General features: G+C 48.1%; 1 protein-coding gene across 7 annotated transcripts; it reads left to right on the plus strand.

The window, feature by feature from the left end:
* Window positions 1-57: 57 nt before the first annotated feature.
* PCID2 (PCI domain containing 2) lies at window positions 58-21436 on the plus strand. 7 transcript variants are annotated; one of them, XM_077854891.1, is made up of 16 exons: window positions 58-213; window positions 5381-5470; window positions 6987-7060; window positions 8157-8252; window positions 8703-8735; window positions 8843-8908; window positions 9775-9816; window positions 10734-10788; window positions 13470-13573; window positions 16710-16785; window positions 17296-17437; window positions 18527-18627; window positions 19520-19593; window positions 19723-19848; window positions 20363-20486; window positions 20778-21436. In XM_077854891.1, the coding sequence occupies exons 1-16, from the start codon at window positions 178-180 to the stop codon at window positions 20865-20867; spliced, it is 1329 nt and encodes a 442-aa protein (XP_077711017.1). In that variant the 5' UTR covers window positions 58-177; the 3' UTR covers window positions 20868-21436. The 7 variants fall into 7 exon arrangements, with proteins under 7 accessions (XP_077711017.1, XP_077711018.1, XP_077711012.1 ...); XM_077854886.1 differs by lacking the exon at window positions 58-213 and adding an exon at window positions 750-887; XM_077854887.1 differs by lacking the exons at window positions 58-213; window positions 8157-8252 and adding an exon at window positions 757-887.

The raw sequence follows: 21436 nt of genomic DNA on the forward strand, positions 1-21436 counted from the left end.
GTCTTCATCCCGGCCCGGGGCGCACGCTGCCGCGGACTCTCTTCCTCCGGAACCCGCGTGCGGGGGAGGCGGGCCTGGGGGGCGCGCAGGTCCGGACGGACCGGCGGCCGGAAGTGAGGCGGACGCAGCCGCGCGCGCAGGCCCCGCCCACGCCCACTTTCCGCGGGGGGTCCGGCCATGGCGCACATCACCATCAACCAGTACCTGCAGCAGGTGGGTGCGCGGGGCCGGGGCGCGGGTGTGGGCCGGCCGGGGTCGGTGCGAGAAGCTCCGCGGGCGTCCGCTCGGGGGTGTGGCCGGGGGGGCGGTCCTCGGGGGCACCGTGAGGGCTTAGGGGCTCCTGTCGCCGCCGCCCCCGCCCCGCCGCGGGCCTCGGGCCTCTCCTCTGACGGTGCCCGCGGGGTGGGCCTTTGAGAACCCGTTGGACTACAGGCCCTCGTTGGCGTCTTATGTGCGTCTTAAAGCCCTCGAGGGCTTGGGGAGGCGCAAGGGCGAGCCTGCCGGGCTCAGACCCGCGACCCCACGCCTCGAGTCCGGTCTCCGCCCGCCCTGCCGGGTCTGCCCCAGCTTCGGCCGCGCCCCTCGTTCCCGCGCCGGCGAGCTCTTACCGTGGTGCACGGCGGCCCCTAGTTCGCACTTTTCCTTGGAGGCGGTGCCGCGGCCGTTCCGACCCGAGCTTCTGGCCCCAGACGCCGAGCCTTTCCACGCAGCACTCCGGCCGGCAGCCTCGCCGCAGCCAGCCAGCGCTTTCTGTCCCAGGCAGACCCCCCCCCAGATCTCGGGGTCGGAAGTGTCTCTTGAATCTCACTGACCCTGTGGGTTTGCACACGAGTCTGCTCCCTGTTTCGTGCCTAACACATCCTGGGCCGGCAGCTGCCTGCGCACAGGTAGGTCTTTGTTGCCCCGGTCCCCGGGATTACTTCCCAGCAGCTCTCAGGTCAGGGCTTGCTTTGCTTTCACTCTCCCCGAAGCTTGCAGGTTCTCTTGTTGGTTCCTTGGATGCTCCTGGAACACACGCATTCCTGGCCAGAGACCAAGGGCTGGAGCTCAGCACAGCGGTGGTGTGGGGTCAGCCTGTCAGTGCCTGTGGGCCCGGAAGGGTGCCTGCACCTGCGTCAAAGAAAGCATCCACCCCTTGTGTGGCAGGTGACGAGCAAGCCTGCGTTTCGTTTCGCTCAAGGGATGGGGGAGACATTGCTTCGCTGCTCAAAGGGACTAGCCACATCAACAGCCCTGAACAGCGGCCCAAGGGGAGAGCTAGTTGTCAGGGCCTTGTCTTCCCAGCGCTCACTTCCAGTTTGAGCAGCCCAGGGAGGGCTGTCCGTGCAGTGGTCGGCAGTCACTAGGCTGTCCCTGCCTCCCGGGAGGCCCTTTTTATTCAGTGCTTGGTGCTTCCACACGCCTCCAGTTTCTGTTTGGAGAGGACAGGTGGAGTTAATTTACTGTAACATTTTTTCTAATATTCTACTTTTAAAAATTGTTTTTAGTAAAAGATCGGTTTGTTTGTACAGCTCTCCCTTGAACAGTGTGGGGGTTAGGGACACTGACTCCCCCAAGCAGTTGGAAATAAGCCTATGACTTTTGGCTCACCAAAAGCTTAACCGATAGCCTACTGTTGGCCAAGAGCCTTACCAACCACAGAAAGGGTCAACTAGCCTGTGTTTTGTGTTGTGTTATCCACGACATTCTTGTAGCCAAGCGAGAGAATGTTATCAAGAAAATGGTAAGGAGCAGAAAATACATTTACTGTGCCGTACAGTAAAGAGCCGTGGTGTGACCTGTCCATCAGGGGTCAGCTGCACTTTCCCCGCAACTGGGGCTCTTCAGTATTTCTGGGGTCTCTCTAAGGGCTGGTATTGTTTGGTGTTCTTCTTTCTTTGGTCTATTCTATAAACTCTTACCGCAAATGGCAAGTTACTTTTAAAAAACTATCTACATTTAAAATCGTAACTTTCGGGTAGTCCAGGTGGCTCAGCGGTTTAGCACTGCCTTCCGCCCAGGGCCTGATCTTGGAGGCCCGGGATGGAGTCCCACGTCGGGCTCCCTGCACGGAGCCTGCTTCTCCCTCTGCCTGTGTCTCTGCCTTTCTCTCTCTCTCTCTCTCATGAATAACTAAATAAAATCTTTAAAAAAAAATTGTAACTTTCCTCCAACTTTTTATTTTAAAAATTTTTTTTCTTTCTTCTCTTTTTTTTTTTTAAGATTTTATTTAGTTATTCATGAGAGAGAGGGAGAGAGAGAGAGAGAGAGGCAGAGACACAGGCAGAGGGAGAAGCAGGCTTCATGCAGGGAGCCTGATGTGGGATTCGATCCTGGGACTCCAGGATCACGCCCTGGGCCAAAGGCAGACGATAAACTGCTGAGCCACCCAGGGATCCCTTATTTTGAAAATTTTCAAATCTACAGACAAGTTGAGAGGAGAACATTGAAGACATGTATACCCTCACCTGGCGCACCACATTTGTGTACCCTTCCCCCCCCCAGGCGTGTGTGCTTCTCTCCTGTGAGCTCTTGGAAAGGAGGTCGCCGCCCCCGTGGCCCTTCACAGAGCACCGAGGCTGTTGTGCTGTCTGGCTGCTGGGCTGGTGGCATAGCCGAGAAACGTAACACCAGTGTTTTCTGGTAGAGTCTGGGCTCCACATCCACCCACAGTACTGTTTGGAGCCTCTTTGTTACCTGTAGGGTCCAGTCAGGTCACACTCTGAGTATGACAGTCTTGCTCTGTAAAGTCTGTCATCTAGAAGAGTCCTCTTGCCTGTTTCTGGGAGCAGATTTGTTTGATGACAATTTTTTTGAAAATGTCCAGGGCAGTGGACTCATGGATGTGTCATCATCTACCTTTATGTGACTCTTTCTAGTGATTAGGTTTGGGCTCAGCTGGCCAGTGTAGACATCCTGTAGCCTCAGGAGGCTTGCATGGGTGCTCCGAACTGGATCACTGGGGGAAGGTGAGGCCCATCATCCTACTCCAGTGTCCGTATTGATTTGTAATCTGTTGGATGGATTGTGAGAGCCCATGAACATCCCGCTCCATACCCTTTCTAGGGTGATTGCAGCTTTCATTGGTAGTTTTTTCCCAAGCAGGTTATTATGTGAGTGTTTGCCAAGTGGTAATTCTCCCACTCTTTTTACATTTGTCAGCTACTACTTCATCTGTTAGAAATGCTTTTCCCTGTGCCCCTTTTAAAAAGTATCATTATAAGGTGGTGTTAATGCCAAGTTTTAATCCAGAACCAGTGAAATTATTCTTACTTTTTTTGAAGCTCAGCTTGTCCCACATTTGGCCGCTAAGAGTGCCTTCACACTGGTTTCTGGGGCTTTCTGACATGTGTGTGTCCTTCCTTGAGCTCTGCTTTGCTTTCTGGCACAGTGATTCCTGTGCAAAGCTAATGGATTTCTCTCCTTTTTCCAGTGCTGGGCCAGTCCTTTTTCCAGGGAGCTCTAGTTCCTCTTCCTGGGTAGTGGAGATTAGGAACTGGATCTGAGTTCTGGGTGTCCTCATTGCCACTGGAGGAGGGGAGGGAGTCATTACTTCCAAGCCTTGCTAACAGTTACAAATTCCGGGGACACCTGGCTGGCTCAGTTGGTGGAGCATGCGACTCTTGATCTCAGGGGGTTGTGAGTCCAGCCCCACATTGGGTATAGAGATTACTTAAAACTTACAAGTTTCAAGAGTAGATGACCCCCCCCCCCCGCCCCCTCCCTGCACCCTCCATGGACCAGCTTGGAGCCAGGAGGTCATGAAGTGATGAGCAGTAGCCAGGAAAGAGAGTGTTTTCCCGGGAGCGCCCAGAGCCAGTGAGCTGTACCCTAATGGGCGCCGCAGTCTCTGGACCAGGCCCACAGGTATGCTGCTGAACCAGCTCACCTGGAGTCCAGCTGCATGGTCCATGGGAGGCTGTTTAAATTGAAAGGCCGAAGGTTCTGAGACACGACGTACTAACAGTCACTAAAACAGGTGAGTGGGTGACTGTGGTCCTAGTGTTCCTTGAGCTGCGCCTCAGGTCTTTGAGATTTATCTCTAGTCTGTCACTGTCCCTCTTCCTTGGCGCCTCCTGTGACAGGTGCTCTGGCGGCCTTTATTAGCTTCCTTGCGGTAAAGGCACGGATGGGACCGGTATTTTGTGGTTATTCCTAATACCTCATGCACCCTGCACAAGTGCCTGTTGTTTTCTATTGGAAAGTAAATCCCTAGAAATGGGATTGCACCTATGTGGTTTTCTTGGGTGGTCGAGTGGCAAATTCCTGATAACTCAGTAGTTGTAGGTGAGATGGTGTGAACTTTCCCGGGTGATGCCCTAAGTGGTACAAGAGCCCAAGAGCTGGATCCATTTCTTCTGGCTGCAGATGCTGGTGTGTAGGATTACTGGGTTGAGGGGAGAGCAGGTGTGTGCCCCCCTTAGTGGGCGCACCTCAAAGCTTCTTGTCCTCCAGTCCTTTTCTAGCATCGGTTGCAGTGAGTCCAACCACCCTTGCCATGCTTACTGCTTTTGGGGGTACATCTCACGACTGGGGAGTGACATGTGTACTTTCTGTCATCCCTGACCGAGGCCTTGTGGGCATAAAGTTGACAGAGTGAATCCCACTGCAGATAAATCAGGCTGTATGCTTTCTCTACGCTTGCCTTTCTCTGGTTTGGATTTCTGTGTTCTCTTTTGGTAAATAATATCTTCAGATGTTACTTGGTTTTCTAATTGCAGCTGTCTGCCACAACACAGGCACTCAGGACAGAAATCTGTAAAAGCCCCGTGGGCCCTCAGCCCCCACCTGGTGGGCCCAGGGGCTGGTGTTTCTTCCTGTGATCACGTGTAACGTGTAGTTTCTCTTTTCTTCCCAGACCGAGTTAGGCACTTTTCCTGTGACTTTGGGTGTTTTCTTTTTTTTCTTGACAATAAGCACACTGCAGACACTCTCTGGCACGTCATCACTGATGGGTCTATCTAAAACTTGCTTGCGACACCCAGGTTCCTGTGGTGTGACTGTGACATGGTCTGTTTCGCTGTTGCCATTCCCTGTTGTAGTTTATATATGGGTTGAGTGGAACGTGGCTTGTAGTTTCTTTTTTTTTTTCCTCCATAAGCTTTATAAGTGAATTTTCAAGTGTCTATATGACCAAGTAAAACTAAAATAATGAGCCTTTTTTTAATAGCTACTGACTTACTCATTGTTTCTAATGTGAGTCACCTGTTTCTTTGCCTCTGAAAGAGCTCATTTTGAAATGCTGCGGTCGTTTGCTGGCTACTGAGAGCCCCAGCTTATTCTGTGTTGCGACCAAGAGTCAGGAAGATGGATTTTTGAGGCTTATGATGTGTTGGTTAGGTTCTGCGAGGGCAGAGTGGTTGATTTTACTACTCTGCTGGTCTCTTTTCAAATGTTTCAGGTCTATGAAGCCATTGATACCAGAGACGGGGCATCCTGTGCAGAGCTGGTGTCTTTCAAGCATCCTCATGTCGCCAACCCACGGCTTCAGGTGGGCAGATGGGCCACGCACGCAGGTGTCTGAGAGGCTGCCGGGTGACCAGCTTCCAAAAAGCGGTTGAGAGTTTGAATCAGAAGGAAACTAATACTGCCGCTCTTTTGAAAATTTTAAAGTTCATATCATGTCTGTAATTCTAGTTCCTTTATTGAGCGCTGTGTGCTCAATACGGTGCTGAGGTGTGCAGTTTGTGCTCTGTGGTTAACTCCCACATGACCCTCTGAGTGACAGAGAAATGCAGCGTGTAGGAAGGTCATCTAAGGTCATCCAGCACACAGGCGGTGGGCCCTTAGCTGTGCCCAGGCCTGTCTGTCCCCAAAGCCCACAAATGTATCCTGTTACAAGTAAAGCTCAGTGGAGCAGAGCCATGTCTGCTTGTTCATGTGCTCTGTGGCTGCTTTCCTGCCACGGAGGCATAGCTGGGTAGGTCAACAGATCTATATAGCCTGCAAACCCAACGGTATTTACCATTGGCCTTTAATGGAAAGCATAAACTGGAAGTGTCCTTGAGTTAGCAGATAAATGATACGCAAGCCCTGTCTTCGATAGAAAAGAATCTTGGCATTTTGTAAAGCCCCATTTTCCTCATCGGTTTTCACTGTGATATTGGAATGTGTTCCTGTTGGGGCACAGTTTTTCTTTTGAAAGAAAAAGGAGCTCTGTATATTGGAGATCATATTTGGCAGTGTATAGGCTGCACCTCCGACCAAATAAACCAGTTTGTGGAATAGAAGTAGGTTCTTTTTAAAACTTTGATTTCCCTGAATGGTTCTCCTAAGTAACCATGGTGAAAACCATTGCTCTAAGTAGAACTTAATGCCAGAGGCTCTCCCTGGCCAGAGACTCCTCAGCCATGACACGTGCTGCCTATTGCACCACCAAGGGTGGATCCCTTCATCATAAAACTCCCTGCTAGCCTCCTTATGTGGCCCTCCATTCACTGATGGCCATTGTCTGCCTAGATATTCCACCAGGGGCTATGGGGCAGGCCTTTTGCTGCTGTTGTCCTTTTTCTTCCCTCACTTACACACATGGATAAGCACATGTGTTTAGTGCATCAGGGACTAACTGACTTCTTTAACTCTGCGTGCTTTCACCCTGTGGTACTCATATGACCTAAAACCTGGCCATTAAGAGGGAAGAGGACATTAGAAATAAATGTCAGCTAGCCTCACCCAGGATAGATCAGGTCGCTCTGTCATCAGGAGGTGAAGAAGGGTGATTCCTAACATGGCATCCCCTCACTCAGCAGCTCACTCACACCAACTTCCTTACTGAGCATGTAGTAGCTGCTTCATAAATATGTCTTCACTGACTGGCTGCCCAATGTTAAGGTATACACGTAAGGTATACAGGCCCTGGGTGACAGTTGTGACAGAGTGTCAGGTGTTCCTGTTAACTGTAAAGCGTATGTTCCTTTGAAAGCAGATTTGTCTAAATCTCTTTCTACACATTGCATTCTTTTGGTGCCTTTTCATTTTATTTTTGTCATTTTTTTCCTGTTATTTAGATGGCCTCCCCAGAAGAGAAGTGTCAGCAGGTCTTGGAACCCCCTTATGATGAAATGTTTGCTGCTCATTTAAGGTAACGCCCTGGTGAGGAAGAAAAATAAAGCAAATCTGGAAATTGCCGCACTAGGGAATTTGTTTAAAATCTTAGGCTTGGGGATCCCTGGGTGGCTCAGCGGTTTAGCGCCTGCCTTTGGCCCAGGGCATGATCCTGGAGTCCCAGGATCGAGTCCCACATCGGGCTCCCAGCATGGAGCCTGCTTCTCCCTCTGCCTGTGTCTCTATGTCTATCATATAAATAAATAAATAAAATCTTTAAAAATAAAATAAAACAAAATAAAATCTTAGGTTTGAGGGGCACCTGGGTGGTACCAGTATTGGTTTCAGCTCAGGTCATGATTTCGGGGTCATGAGATTGAGCCCTGCTTCATAGCTTTGTCTGGTTCCGTGTGGGGGTTTGCTTGAGATTCTCCCTCGCCTCCCTCTCTTCCCTCTCCACTGCTTTCCCCCTTCACACATGCACTCTTTCCCTCTCTTAAATAAATAAATAAATAAATAAATAAATAAATAAATAAGATCTTAAATCCATCATCTTAGGCTTGAAACAAGGAATAATTTGCTTTGAAAAGAAAATTGCATTTGTGGGTTTTGTTTTTGTTTTTTGGTTTTTGTTTTTTTTTACTATTTTAAATTCAGTTACCATATAGCATATTTTTAGTTTCAGGGGTGAATTTAGTGATTCATCAGTCTTACATTACACCCAGTGCTCATCCCATCATGTGCCCTCTTTCATGCCCATCACCCAGTTACCCTGTTCCCCTACCCCTCTCCCTTCCTGCGACCCTTAGTTTGTTTCCTACGATTAAGAGCCTCTCATGGTTTGTCTCCCTCTTTTGTTTTATCTTGTATTATTAAGAAAAGTGCATTTGTAATTTCCCATTGGTAAAGCTTATGAAAATTTTTGAAGTTTAAAGTATTTTAAATTTTTAATAATTTTTTTTCATTTCAAAGATAATGTATGCTCTTAAAAGTTGAAGATAAATTGTGGTCACATATTTACATATTTATATCACTTGACACTCCTTTCATTGGCTGTTTAATGGTCTTTTGTTTGGGGTGGGTGTATGGCTCACCACTGACTTTTGCCTGTTTTAACCTCTTTGCTTTGCCAGGAATGGAGCTAGAGCCAAGCAAAGCAAACAAAAGACTTGCTTTTCAGTTACATCTCATGGGTACCGTTTTCACCATTGGAGCGTGAACCAGGCAAAGTTGGGTGTCCTAAAGCCTGTGGCATTTGATCACCCTCCTGTCCACATGCCTCCAGTGCTTCCAAGCAGGCTGGGGGGAGGAAGGCCTGTGTGAGCCCTGGGAGATCTCTGGAAAAGTCAGGGTACCACTGGGCTCCTGGTAGTGGGAGACTTCCCACTGTTTCCTGGCTCTGTGCAGTTTGTGTTGGGGTTCCAGATGTGGTGATGAGCTGACCATGGCTGACCCTGCCCAGCGGGCATCCAGTATGAGCTCCTGTATGAGTATAGCTGCAGTGGCAGGGCCGTGCTATGCTCTTACTAGTGCCTGGCACTCAAAACCTACTGTAACTAGGGTCCCCTTCTGAGGCTGGAAAGAATTGTCCCAGTACATTCTGTGGGTTTCCTCTGATGTCAGCCCGTTTCAGTTAAAAGTCACCTGTGTATTTCTTGTCCTCCTTCCCATTCCGGTAGCCCACCAGGTGGGAGCTGCACCCCGAGTGCAGGGTAAGCAGTGCACTGGGGCGACTGTGATGGAAGTGAGGGGTGGGCCTGTGGGGCTCGCCTGCAGGTCCCGCTGCCTGTGTCCTGAGCCCATGCTGTCTCCTCTGCAGGTGCACTTACGCGGTGGGGAACCATGACTTTGTAGAGGCGTACAAATGCCAGACTGTCATCGTCCAATATCTTTTCATTTGTGTTATGGTTGAGTTATATCCGGGGTTCAAGATCTGGAGACGTTGGGTCATTTTTATTCATACCTTTAATTAGAAAAGAATTGAAACTGATTTTTGGAAGAGAAACTCGTTTAGTTATTTCATTGAGGTTCTTAAATGTATCATGGACCTTAGGACTGTAGTCCAGTTACCCATACAGTGAGGTAGAACACAGGTTATGATTAAGGGTTCTAATTCTGTTGTGAAAAGTGATATTTCCTTGAAAGCATTAAGGATAGCTGCAGGACTAGTTAGTCCCTTGGTGAAATATGAGAACTCCAAACTCCAGGCATAGATTGCTGAGAGTGGACTCCACTGTGGTTACTGGAGACCTTCATCCAGCCACTGTCTGATTTAAGTCATTTAAGTGGGTTCTCCGACTTAAGTCAGGGGATGTTCTAGTATTTATGTGTATTTCAAGAGTTTTAGTTCGCTTATTTTTTAATCTTCTTGTTTAAATATACAAAGGAGAGAGACTAGCTTTGTCTCCTTTGAATTTAAGAATTCTATAATCAAGGAAATAGACTTTATACTGCAGATGCTAAAGCATACTATGTATAATTGTGACCGCCTGGGTTCAGAAAAACCAAATAAAATGTTTGAAATTGCCAGTTAAGAGTCTTACCATAGTCGCTTACTTTGGAGAACATATGTGTGAAGTAAATACACTTATCTGTACTGATACCTAATGATATTCAGGTATTTGTAATTTGTACATTTTTTCTTTCAAGAACTTACCTCTGTGATATATAAAATTCAGATTCCTTTATATTCCTATTACAATTTGTAGCATTGCTTGGGTTTTGCACGTTGTTCTTTCCTTGACATAGTACGTCATTCCTGCGTGCATTTCAAGCCCACAAAGAAGAAAACTGGTAAGTACGAACAGAAGTAACCAGAAACTGGCAAATGGCAGGGTTTGGGGTTTGGGTTTTTTTAGCAGAAGCTTTTTAAAGCTTTATTCTAAACAAATGTGTGTCGTGTTTTCTACATGGATATTTAATGTCTTCTGTTGACACAGGATAATATTGCTGCGGACAGTGGAGGTTCAGTAGTTAGTGTAAATATTAAGTGGTAGACCAGCCAGATTGTTTGCAGTGTGCTCACATAAATATGAAGCCTTGTTATTTCAGACCTTCCATACCCCAAAATATTTGTCCATTGTCAATTTTGAGCTTGCTTTTGGTTTTAACTTGGACAAAAGGGCAGATCAACAGCAGTTCATGTGGAGTGACAGGACACATGGCAGTTTGGTGATTTTAAGTTCCTTGACAAACTAATTCTTGATTTTATGATTTATGACTTATTAACTATGGGTAAATATGGAAAATACCTTTTAGAAAAAATAAATACCCTCTTTAAATGAAGACTTGTCTTACACATAAAACCAATACCACCAGCTAAATTTTAAAAAATCCTTTTAGGACATTTTGCCTATTAGGTTTTCTGGGTCCTGTTAGAAGGTCTTACTGAACCACATCTTGCTTTAATGGAGCTGCTTGGGTAATGGTTGAAGGGAAGGAGAAGATGTCTGGGGCCAAGGACCCTGGACACCTCAGGATCTAGACCTCAGGAGGGTTGGGGCAGTGGGTGGGCATCTTAGTGTCTGTCGATCAGGAGCCCCAGGGGCCATGGTAGAAGTGAGGAAGACAGTAGTAGCCGACCAGTTCCTGGAGGTTGGTGGCCCTGCTGTGGGTAGGCAGTAGCCCTGGGTGTCAATGTGACCCCTGCCTGTGGGGACGGAGTCTGACCTCATGGCCTCTTCAGACATGCTTGCTTCTTTGCCCCACAGGGCTCTGCCTGTCATGTATGCTGTAGCGCTTGACCTTCGAATATTTGCCAATAATGTAAGTTCAGTTTTTGTTACTATTCTTTTAAAACTCAAATTCAGTTTCTTTTTTTTTTTTAATATTTATTTATTTATTTATTTATTTATTTATTTATTTATTTATTTATTTATTTATGATAGACACATACACACACACACACACACACACACACACAGACGCAGAGACACAGGCAGAGGGAGAAGCAGGCTCCATGCCGGGAGCCCGACGCGGGACTCAATTCCGGGTCTCCAGGATCGCGCCCTGGGCCAAAGGCAGGCGCCAAACCGCTGAGCCACCCAGGGATCCCCTCAAATTCAGTTTCTATCTGTTGCTTCCTTTCATATCATTCTTCCAAAGGTTTTGAGGTTTGGGGTGTACCTGGTGTAGAGAGCAAAAGGGCAGGAGGTGGCTGGACGAACTTTTCTCTGGGTAGGTTCCCACGCTGTGGGTATTGTGGGAGTTGAAGCCAGTGTGGCTCTCAGAGCATTAAGTGGTGGGTCTCCTGCCCTGGACTGGGTCCCAGAGAAGCCTCAAATCAAGGAATGACAACTCAGAGATGAAGAGGCCCCAGGGAGAGCCAGAGGGGGCAGGCAGCCCAGGAAGACAACCATCTTTGGCACTCCCTGCTGCAGCCACCCAGAGCCTGCCAGTCCCCAGCATTTCAGCAAGAGTGATGGGGAGCTGGACCCACTCCAGCCAGCGGCAGCTCCCCACCAGCATGGCATCCACTGCTGATGCAAGATCCATAGTACCATGACCTCAAACCCCAAATATCACTTACAGTAGAATCTCAGCCCATGAGGAGAGATGGTACACAAATGGTAGATGTTGGAATTCCCTGACTGGATCGCACTAAGGCCATCATGAAGCCTCAGGGAGCAATCATGAACATGCTTGATACAAACGAAAACATAGATGGGCTCAGCAAAGAAATAGAAGTTGTAAAGAACTATGATGGAAATTTCTAGAACTGAAAAATATAACTGAAACGCAAATATCTGAGTCTCCAAAGAGCTTTGTTTATATGAGTTATAGTTATTTGTATTTACTGTATTAAAAACTTTTAACTGGGATTTTAAAAAATATTCATCTAAAATAATAAGCCTTTTATGTGTTAACAGAATTGATGTTTTAAATAAAAATAACAGTATTTTCCAAATGAACAAAATGTGCTGAAAAGAGTGACAGTTTTTTACATTTTAATCTCAACAGAAGCCACCTGGATCCTCTGTGCCTTTGTGTGTACAGTGTTGCAGAAGACGGTCTGGTGCCACACAGGTGTAGATGGAAAGGAGAGGAGTATTTTAATAGCCTTTCAGATAATTGTAGACCCCTTTTTTATACTATGCCAGAGCTCCAAGAGATAGTTGCTTAGGGTTAATTAGTGTGGTCTCTGAAGCTTAGCAGTGAGCTTTTTCTACTGTTAGAGAGAATTCTCTACTGTGTCTTGGTCTCTGGGTGCATTGTGTGCTCTCATGTGATCTTGTAGCATCATACATTGATCATTTGGAAAATTTGGTTCACTGAGTTATGGAGATGTTCCAAATGTTGATGTGTTTCGTTGTGTAAAAACTCCAAACCAGAAAAACCCCATTTGTTTAATGTCTCCAGTGACCTTATCAGAAAAGTTGTGAAGTAAGGAAATCCCAGGTTCGTGGTGGTTGATAGAAATTGTCCAAAATTCTGATTTTGTTGTTGTTGAAAGGACAGATGTCATTGGCAACAAATACTGTTAGTCGTTTGCCTGGAATTGAGGATGTATTTCACTCACGTTCAAGCAGCTGGTCCCTCAGATACCCTCGCCTGGCCCACCGTGCTCCTCTGTCAGCCACTGGTTCCAAGGGACAGCTGGTGACTCCAGCAGCTTCTCGAGTGCTTTCCCTTGAAAAAACCATCCTCTTTCACCATGCAGCAGATGTGCTTTGCACATACTGTCAGTGCATCACAGAGAATATTAAATATATGTGTGTTCAAGAACCAAGACTTAATATTTACTGTGTCATCAAGGACAGCTTAAAGTGAAATTAGGGTTACTGGTTAAAGATTGCACAGGGGTGATGTCAGGGACATGGTGTTGCCGCTTCTGTTTGGTGTCGCTGGAAAGGCCCCCATGGTTTCACCTCCTGCCATGCTTACTCCATTGGTGCAAATGACAAGACAATGAAAAGACAAATAATGGCTGTAGGTGTTGTCATGAAGATAGTTCGACCACATGGATCATGTGCAAGTGTTTTGAAGACTCCCAGTGGTTAGTAGACCAGACTTTGAGAACCTATGTCACAGATGTAAGTCAGAGTAAACGGACCCAGGAAACAAGGGGAGAGTCAGTGCTGGTGATGACTTGGGTACCTGTGGGAAGTGTGTGTGTTTGGGGGGTTCTGACTGGCTATAAGTGGGGGCGGGAGGGTCCGTGAGCCTATACAGAAGGGCTCCCAGGGCGGTGAGGCCACCTGCCACATATGCACAGAGAACAGGTGGACTTACCAGGCTTGAATTGGTTGAGGAGTTGATTTGTGGAAGAGGCAGGAAATACTATTGATTCTAAATTTTTAACAGTAACATCAACCAGAAGATTTCACCAGAGCTGCTTGGGACTTTGACCCTTGGTTATTGCTGTTTCTACTTCCAGGAGCACGGGAGGTTTCTTTTTCATTAAGGGACCCAGAGGCAATGAGACATAAATGTTTGTGTTCTATCAGGCAGACCAGCAGTTGGTAAAGAAAGGGAAGAGCAAAGTTGGAGACATGCTGGAAAAAGCTGCCGAGCTGCTGATGAGCTGCTTCCGCGTCTGTGCCAGTGACACGTGAGTACAGCCCTGGGGGTAGGCGCCCTGGCCCCTGCCCTCTGTTGGCAGATGACCCCGTGGTTGTTGTCCTGTCCACTGTTACGTTTGGCAAGTGAGAGAGAGAGAAGGACATTTCTCTGGCACAGCATTTCTGGAGCATGTTCCTCCCGCCCTGGGTCCCATTTCCCGCTTGCCCGGGTCCCATCTGCCAGGAACCCACTGGCCTTGGCTGCAGTTCTGTGGACACTGAATTCTCCAGCCGTCTTTCCTTGTCTTCCTTTCTGTCTGTGGATGCAGAATTCTAGATAGACGGCTCTTTCAGTTAGCACTCACAGGCTGTGCTCCGGGATGGAGCGTGCCCTTCCCTCTGGCCCTGCCTGCCTCTTCGCTCCTGCCGTATCTCTGTACTTCCTTAGGGTTGATGGAGCTTCTTGGAGCTGTACACTGGTGTGTTTCGTTAGATCCTTCCGAGGGTGATTTTTGTATTCCTCCTCCTCCTCCTCCCCCTTTTGTTCCCATCCTGTCTCCTCTGGGACACTGGGCACACATATGTTAGACTGCATGTCCTGCCACACAGCATCCCCTCTCAAGCCATCAGTGAGTGATTTAACACTGACCTGCTTTCAGGGAGACTGACTGGCCATTACTTAATGATTCTAGATTTTATATCCGATTCTGCTTTAAGAGTTTATTACATTTTTCTCCTGAAACCCCATCTCTTCATCTATTGTAAAATCACACATACTCGATTAGGAGTTTCAGGAAATTGTGAAGCCAAGAAAGAAAAAGTAAGGTTTTCCATACCTAAGTAAAACTTGTTCATGGCAAGTGTTCCAGTTTCTCATTTCTCAGTTCTCTATCCCCACCAGCCCCATCTCAGAACATTCCAGCCAGAGTTGTGACCCGGGATCCTCCCCATACAGGCTTCCTCACCCCATGGGGCTCAGACAGAGGAGGCTCTCCTTTTGTGGCTTTTGTGGCAGATGGCATATTTGTAGCACTCACCAGCATACTCACTTGGATGATGACACTCAGTGGCCAAGTCTGAGGGAGTCCATTGTTGCTTCCACACTGTGTCTCTTGGGCCAAGACATAGTTCAGTACATGCTTGTCATGGGATAACTGGCTTTCCTGACATGACGCCCAAAACTAACCTATGAAAAAATAGATAAACCGACTTCATCAAAATTAAAAACTTGGTGTTTCAAAGGATGCGGTCCAACAAGTGAAAAACCACCACAGAATAGGAAAAACGTTTGCAAACAATGTAACTGACATTAGCCTCACACATCTAGAATGTGTGAAGATAAGTAATCAATGTATGTGGACCAAGGACCTGGATAGACATTTCTGCAAAGAAGATAGATAAATGGCCAGTAAACCCACAGAAAGATGCTCAACATCCTTGGTCACCACAGAAATGCAAATAAAAACCACAGTGGCTGCACTTCATATATGTAGCATGGCCAGCATTGTGCTGAGCACATAGGGGGCTCCAGTGGGTGGGAGGCGGGCACCCTGGCTTTGCAGAGCAGCGAGGCAGGGCCTCAGAGGCCACGTGACATCTCCCCTCAGGGGTTGCTTTTCTGAGTGTCTCTGGAAGGGACAGGCAGGGGCAGTGCCCAGAGCAGAGTGGTCACAGGTGCTACAGACTGCTTGCGCTTCCTCCCTATTTTGTTTTCTACCCTCCCTAACCATTTGAGGCAGGCAGTGGAATGTTAATTGTCTCTGCTGATTTGAGGTCATACTTCTAGTTAGTGATGAGGCCTAAGGGAGCTGGCTACTATCCCAAAAGAGGACTTTGGTGTTTATTTTTTTTAAGATTTGATTTGTCAGCACAAGCAGGAGGAGAAGCAGAGGGAGAGGAGGGAGCAGACCCCTGCTGAGCAGGTAGCCTGACCTGGGCCTCCATTTTAGGACCTTGGGATCATAGCCTGAGCTGGAGGCAGATGCTTAACTGATGGAGTCCCCCAGGTGCCCTTGGGACTGTGGTATTTAAACACTGGCTGTAGTATTCACACCTTGGTCGTAGGGAGGGATTTCTTTTACCCCTGGCTTGTGAACAGCCTGCTGGTTCATGTTTATTTCATATACTTTGACCCCATGCCCTGGGATTTCAAGTGTGCAGGCGGCTTGCCCCTGGCCCCCCTCTGGCACCCCATCTCCCTGTCTGGGCATGGAGGCTGCACCCAAGAAGAGCCATTGCAGAGCGCAGATACACAGCATACTGAACTGTGCATTGTGTTTCAACATTTGTTGTGAAAATCCTCAAGCATCTGACAGTGTGGACAGTTTGACAGGACCCACCACTTGCACCATTGGCATTTACTGTACGGCTGCACAGTGTCCATTCATGCATTTTTCCTCCTGTGCATCTAGGAGTTTTCTTTTTCTTTCTTTTCTTTCTTGGTATGTTCTAAAGGTTATGAGTCCATCAGAAACTTCCGTAAATATTGCAGCTTCTCCTTGGTAGTGGGAGGTAATGATTTACATAGATTTTTTTTTAAATTTTTTAAAAGATTTTTTTGTGAGAGACACAGAACGAGGCAGAGACATAGGCAGAAGGTGGGGAGCGTGATGTGGTACTTGATCCCAGGACCCCGGATCATGACCTGAGCCGAAGTCAGACGCTCAACCACTGAGCCACCCAGGTGCCCCAATTTATACAGATCGTGACTGTATTTTGACAAGTGTGTACCTGAGTGTGACCCTCCTAGGGGCCGAGGACATTGCCACGCCGTCCTCTTCCCAGGTGGAACCTCATCAAGGTTCTGGTCTCCCATTTGACCGCGTTTGAGTGGACTCACACAGCATGCGCTGCGTCTTGCTCTGTGTAAGATTTGTCTATATTGTCACGTGTTTCCATAGTTCATCTTGTCCTCAGGAGAAGCGAACACACTTCCCATCTTTTTCACACGTGCCTTAGTTAATAAACGTGATGCAGACGAGGTAGTTCTCTGCCGGGAGTGCACCACCCACATGCTTTGTGGTGTCGTCTGTAGACCTCTGCTCTCGAGTGGTTTGGTTTAATGGGTGTGGCTTTAGCTGTAGGCTTTTATCTGCAGGTACTGATCTTGTTTAGACACATTGGTGTGTGTGTGTGTGTGATTTATAAATGTTTCTTTCCTGTGTAACTTGAATTGTTTTCCCATAGTCGGGCTGGCATTGAGGACTCGAAGAAGTGGGGGATGCTGTTCCTGGTGAACCAGCTCTTCAAGATCTACTTTAAGGTGTGCTTCCGAGTGGGCACTTTCACTGCTCTGCAGGTGTTCCTGAGTGCTGCCTCCGTGGGTCCTTGGCACCTGGCCGTATCAGTCGAGTCTGTTGAGTGCCTGCTGGGTGCAGGGACTGTCACAAAAGCTTTGTGTGTGTGATCATGTTTTAGCCTCCACCCCTTGAGGTAAACACTGCGCCTCTCAGGAAAGCACGGCAACAGCACCCAGAACAGGTGCCATTGTGGTGGGACCAGGCCTTCCACCTGGTGGGGGGTGGGGGGACACAAGGTCCTTCCTGCTTCATGAGGTTGGCTGGTGAGGAGCGGCCCCATTGGGCGCTGGCAGCTGGCCCCTGTGTGCATGTCCTCTGTGCCCGAGGCTTGTGTTTTAGCGTTTCTTATTAAATAACCAGCTTTGATGATGTAATTGGCTTTGTAGTTCTCATTTTAAGGAGGCATGTACTTAGTAAAGTGAGTCCTGCTTGTTTTGTTTCTTTTGAGTAATACGTGAAATGGGTTATTGTAGATCAACAAGCTGCACCTGTGCAAGCCCCTCATCAGAGCCATCGACAGCTCAAACCTGAAAGATGACTATAGCACTGCCCAGAGGGTGACGTTCAGGTACTACGTTGGGCGTAAGGCCATGTTCGACAGCGACTTCAAGCAAGGTTTGTTGTTTTGTTTTTTGTTTTTTTTTTTTGTTTTTTTTTTAAGGTTTGTTGTTAATCTTTGATTCCTGTGTTTTAAAGACACTGGATTCTGAGCAACGTTAAGTGATGTTTTGGAGAACACTCACTGCCTCTTACCAGTTCATAAGGAGGAGTGCAGTGTGACCCAGGCTGGTTTCGTGTGTGTGTGTGTGTGTGTGTGTGTGCTTATTGACCTCGGACTTGGTGACATGAAGGGAGGCCTGTGCGGGGTCTCTGGATTCTCTGCCAGGGTTGCAGTTCCCGTGGGCAACTTTCCTGTGTGAGGTGCTTCAGCACCACCATCTTCTTGGGAGTGTGAGTGATCACCCTGTCCCAGTGTCATGCCCTCATGGCATCTGGGGACGCGGAGCCCGGGCCGTGGGCAGTTCCACCACGGGCCTCTGCTTTAGAAACCCCAGGGGCCACCAGAGCTGGAGGGTTGCTGCGCGGCATGGTGCTGGGACGCTGCTCGTCAGAGCAGTGCTTTCTGGAAACCACGTCACTGGGAGTTTCCATCATGAGTTCTCTCAAGAACAGGAAGGCGAGTCTTTTCAGCTTTGTGATCAGCTGGTACGTGGAGGTTCTCTACGGTCTCCTCTACCGTGCATGGGCCAGACTTGTGAACCCATGCCCTCAGTGGTGATGTGCACATGAAGCAGCATGACTTCCAGCCGTGGATTCTTGACAACAAAAGTAACCACGCTGCCACGGTGCTTGCTCTGGTTTTTACTTGATAGCCTCATTTTCTGTCACAAAAGTTTTAGTAGGTCCACAGCTTTCAACAAGGGCTTTCCTTGATTGTGCCCCCAACCTTTTTTTTTTTTTAATATGAAGCCTAAAAATAGAAGTTTTTAAGTTCTGTTCTTTTAAAGTTTTTTAAAGGTATTGATTTTTTTTTCTCTGAAGATTCATTGAGTAGTATTTTTGAATACTTACTAACAGTAAAAGATGATTAGCTAATATTAGTGGCAGGAATATATGGTTCCTGAAACAAGAGTTTCAGAGGATGAAACAGTGGGATGCGGTGTGGGCGGGAGCTGCAGCCAGTGTGTGGTGCTGTCTCTGCAGCTGAGGAGTACCTGTCCTTTGCCTTCGAGCACTGTCACCGCTCAAGTCAGAAGAACAAAAGGATGATTCTGATATATTTGCTTCCAGTAAAAATGCTGCTGGTGAGTGACTTTACTCCGCTTCTACAGATGTCATTGCTTTGAGGAGGTTGATAGAGTCTTAAAAATAAGCAGATGGTGCATAGCTACCACGGACTGAGCCACATGTGAGCACACCCCTGAAATAGAGGAAGGGTCAGCTGCTTTGTTTGTGGCCTGAACTGTGTATCTCCACAACTGACACCTCTGGATCCTTCTAGTAGGGCTTTGTGCTTCCTTTCTCTTAGAAGTATGTGCCCGTCTGCCTTAGAAGTGTAACATACGTGAGACAAAACAAACGCGTATCATTTCTATTTCCCCTAAAAGTCTAAATTAATAGAAGTGTATTAAGCTGGAAAGAAAAATGTTTTGCCAGCCTGTATGTATCTTATGTAGTCACCAAAAGTTAGAGACTTAAAAAGAAATGACTGGTAACTAGCACTTAATTGACTAAAACTTCTTCAGAGTGATAGGGCATCCTTTCCTCCCATTTAAAAATTCTTTAAAAATTATCAAGGCAGTACCCACACAGTTCAGACTTGAGCAGCTCAGGGTAGCTCTTAGTGGAGGGGCCATGAGCCATACCTGCCTCCAGAAACAGCCAGTTGGAGGTGGTTCAGCTAGTTCTTCTGGGCAGCGTTTCCGGGCTCCCAGCTCCTCGACCAGCGTGTCTTCTGCTATGGCTTCCCGCTTCCACACAAGCCCCGAGGGCGTGAGGGGGTCAGAGCTGGGTGCTCCTGGGGCTCTGGTTACCTGGCCCGAGTTGGCCTGTCTGCACTATGCCAGGTCTCTCCGTGACTCCCGGGGAAGCAGGTTGCAGGTTTTTAAGACGTGGCTCCCTGGTAGGGGTTTTATCACAGGTGATTGTGTTAAAAATGCAAGGCTCTTACTCTGAGATATTGGCACTTTGTCCCAGGGTCACATGCCGACCATCGAGCTGTTGAGGAAGTACCATCTCATGCAGTTTGCCGAGGTGACCAAAGCTGTCAGGTATTCTCTCCTTTCCCATCTGGAGTCTTTCAGACACAGAATTAATGAAAATTCTCACCCGTGTTGTGAGAGAGCTCGCCCTGGCTTGGGTTTTCATGACCATGTTTGCACATTTGTCCTCACTCCCAGTGAAGGCAACCTTCTGCTCTTGAACGAGGCTCTGACGAAGCACGAGACCTTCTTTATTCGCTGCGGCATCTTCCTCATCCTTGAGAAGCTGAAGATAATCACCTACAGGAATCTCTTCAAGAAAGTGTGAGCTAAGTGTTTCCTTCCTAACAAGTGTGAGCTCCCAGTGTGACTCCTGCAACTGCACCATGAGGGCCAGCAACCACCCTTGGAGGGGGGGGGGGGGGGGGTGTGCATGTGGACAAGGCCCCAGCGCTGCCCCATGGGCCAGCCTCACGCTGGCATCCCTGCATCCCAGCGCCTGGCACAGGTGCTCGTTTTCCTTACTCTAACCAACTAGACCTGCCCCACTTCTCCCCATTTGTCAGAAAGTTCAATTCTACATCCATCCCTTCTCCCAGCTATGGGTAATGTGTCCAGAACAGTGAGGACCCTGCATCGGGGAATCCATAGGGTGCAGCAGGTTGCCAGGGGCGTCCTGATGGCAGAGACATCAGACCATGTGAACAATGCACATGACATGTAGTAGATGCAGACACCTATGCCAGTGTCCTGTTCCTCCTGGCCAGGTTGCCGGCTCAGCCTCCAGAGTGCTGGTGTCCTGTCAGTAACCCGCGTAGGCCTGTGCTTCCCCTCCCAGGTACCTGCTACTCAGAACACACCAGCTGTCTCTGGATGCTTTTCTGGTGGCCTTGAAGTTCATGCAGGTGGAAGACGTGGACATTGACGAGGTGCAGTGTATCCTGGCCAACCTGATCTACATGGTGAGCGGCCCCTCCCTGCCCCACCAAGTCCACAATTTGAGGCTCTGGGGTCGTGGCTTGAAAGCTGTTGGCTGTTGTGAAGGCGTCTTCTGTTAGAGCTCCTGTCACCCTGGGAAGGGACATTGCTGAGGGGCTGCAGGTGGGCGGACATCATGCAGTGTGTCTGCACCATCTCTGCATATGTTCGTTAGGCTCCCAGAGAATCACGTGTGTGTTGGAGGCAGACCAAGTGTGCACGGGGCTGCGGCATGAGCACACCTTGGTTGTGACCGCGGCCCCTCTCTCCTGCAGGGTCACATCAAAGGCTACATATCACATCAGCATCAGAAGCTCGTTGTTAGCAAACAAAACCCGTTCCCTCCGCTGTCGACAGTGTGTTGAGTGTACACCCGGCCCTGAGGATGGGAGGGCAGTGGAGTCCTCTAGGTTCATCTGTACCGATGGACTCGGCCCTGTGCCAAGAGGGTACTCTGGAGCCGGACCCTCCAGGGCTCATTGGCCAGCACACACAGATGCCTTGACACCTCCGTGGTCACTCACAACTACATCCACCCTGTGGACACCTGGAGCTCCTTGAGGAAGCACGGGCACATCCATTGACATTGGAGCTGGGGACACGTTCGTGAAGGGGTTCTGTCCCCAGGGCAGCTCTGGCTCATTGCATAGCCGTCGTTCATGAGGGAGTCTTTGTTTCTATGCACCTCTTTCTATGAGATGACATCCTGAATTTATACAGATGGTATATTCCTTATTTTATCTTCTTAATGTAACATTTTTATATGTTAAATTTCAACATTGTATGTGATTATAATGCTTTGGTTAACTTAAGGCTTCTTTTTACAAAATGAATTTACTTTGATAACTTCCCATGTTTTATAGCTCACCAATTTTCAGAGTTTGCACATCTTCTCTGTTTATATGAAGCTTAGTAAAGAAGGAAACACCCTAAA

This window comes from Canis aureus, chromosome 17 (genome assembly GCF_053574225.1).
Source record: "Canis aureus isolate CA01 chromosome 17, VMU_Caureus_v.1.0, whole genome shotgun sequence".
NCBI lineage: Eukaryota > Metazoa > Chordata > Mammalia > Carnivora > Canidae > Canis > Canis aureus.

Bases quoted from the DNA above. Each gene is read 5' to 3' on its own strand.
- PCID2 (XM_077854891.1), top strand. From the start codon at position 178: ATGGCGCACATCACCATCAACCAGTACCTGCAGCAG. The intron at 18,628-19,519 runs GTGAGTGACTTT...ACTTTGTCCCAG, and splicing joins TTCCAGTAAAAATGCTGCTG to GGTCACATGCCGACCATCGA. The intron at 20,487-20,777 runs GTGAGCGGCCCC...TCTCTCCTGCAG, and splicing joins TGGCCAACCTGATCTACATG to GGTCACATCAAAGGCTACAT.